Source organism: Mandrillus leucophaeus, unplaced genomic scaffold (assembly GCF_000951045.1).
Source record: "Mandrillus leucophaeus isolate KB7577 unplaced genomic scaffold, Mleu.le_1.0 Scaffold158, whole genome shotgun sequence".
In the NCBI taxonomy this organism is placed as follows: Eukaryota; Metazoa; Chordata; class Mammalia; order Primates; family Cercopithecidae; genus Mandrillus; species Mandrillus leucophaeus.
Window position 1 is genome coordinate 1,078,233 of NW_012101565.1, and position 1,007 is coordinate 1,079,239.

A 1,007-nucleotide genomic window follows, 5' to 3' on the forward strand; every position below is an offset into this window, starting at 1 on the left:
TCAGATCTTGTTGAAAGCTGTGATATCGACACTTTGCACGTGTTCCTCAAACTTGGTGATCTCATCCTCCAGCAAGTCTGTCCCCACCTTGTCGTCCTCCACCACACACTGAATCTGTAGCTTCCGGATACCGTAGCCCACGGGCACCAGCTTGGAGGCCCCCCAGACCAGCCCGTCCAGCTGGATAGATCGCACACAGGCCTCCAGCTGGGCCATGTCCGTCTCATCGTCCCACTGTGGGGAAAGGGGAGGAAAAGCTGGGGTCAGCCACCCTCAGAACACCCAGGAAGTACCTGCGTGCCCCCTACCCCCTACCCACTGTGTGTACAATTGTTTCCTTAAAGGGCCCTCAGAAAATCCAAATTCACACCTTCCTGTCTCCAAGTTTGTGTTTATCCCAAGACTTCTCAACTTGGCGTTAAAAGTCTCCCCAGAACCGAGAGAGCAGGGGAGGGAGGGTCACAGGCTGAGCCAGCTGGGCAGGCACCAGGGCAATGCCCGGCTCCCAGAAGCTCCACCCTGCCCACTCACAGGCTTGACATCCAGCAGGATGGAGGACTTGGCCACCAGTGCAGGCTTCTTGGCCTTCTTCTCCGCGTACTGCCGCAGCCGCTCCTCCCGCAGCTGTGCTGCCTCCTTGTCCTCCTCCTCATTGTCGCTGCCAAACAGGTCAATGTCATCATCCTCGTCATCCTCTGCTGGTGTGGCTGGCTTCTTGGCCGGGGGCTCCACTTGGCGCATGGGAGACACGTGCTGCCACAGGGGAGGGGATAGAAGGCATGGCTGAGACGCCCCAACCAGGGCCCAGAGCCGCCTGGCCACCTCCTAGGCCCTCCTCCCTCCCTCGACCGGAGCAAGGGCAGCCCCTGTGCACCCCTGCTGTGGTTCCCCACATGCAGGCCCCAGGAAAGACAAGAACTGCCTCCACCTGCCCAGGGGATTAGTGCAGGCCTAACTGTAAACCTTCCTGGGGCCTGAGTGCAGGCCTAACTGTAAACCTTCCTGGG

General features: G+C 59.7%; 2 protein-coding genes across 2 annotated transcripts in view; both read right to left on the reverse strand.

The window, feature by feature from the left end:
- Positions 1–895, reverse strand: LOC105536340 (elongation factor 1-delta-like). Its single transcript, XM_011975725.1, has 3 exons — positions 875–895; positions 532–783; positions 1–234 (listed from the first exon to the last, which is right to left on the reverse strand). Exons 1-3 carry the CDS (start codon positions 893–895, stop codon positions 1–3), a joined length of 507 nt encoding a protein of 168 aa, XP_011831115.1.
- The window catches only part of EEF1D (eukaryotic translation elongation factor 1 delta (guanine nucleotide exchange protein)), a 20,353-nt gene that overhangs the window by 5,854 nt on the left and 13,492 nt on the right, over positions 1–1,007 (reverse strand).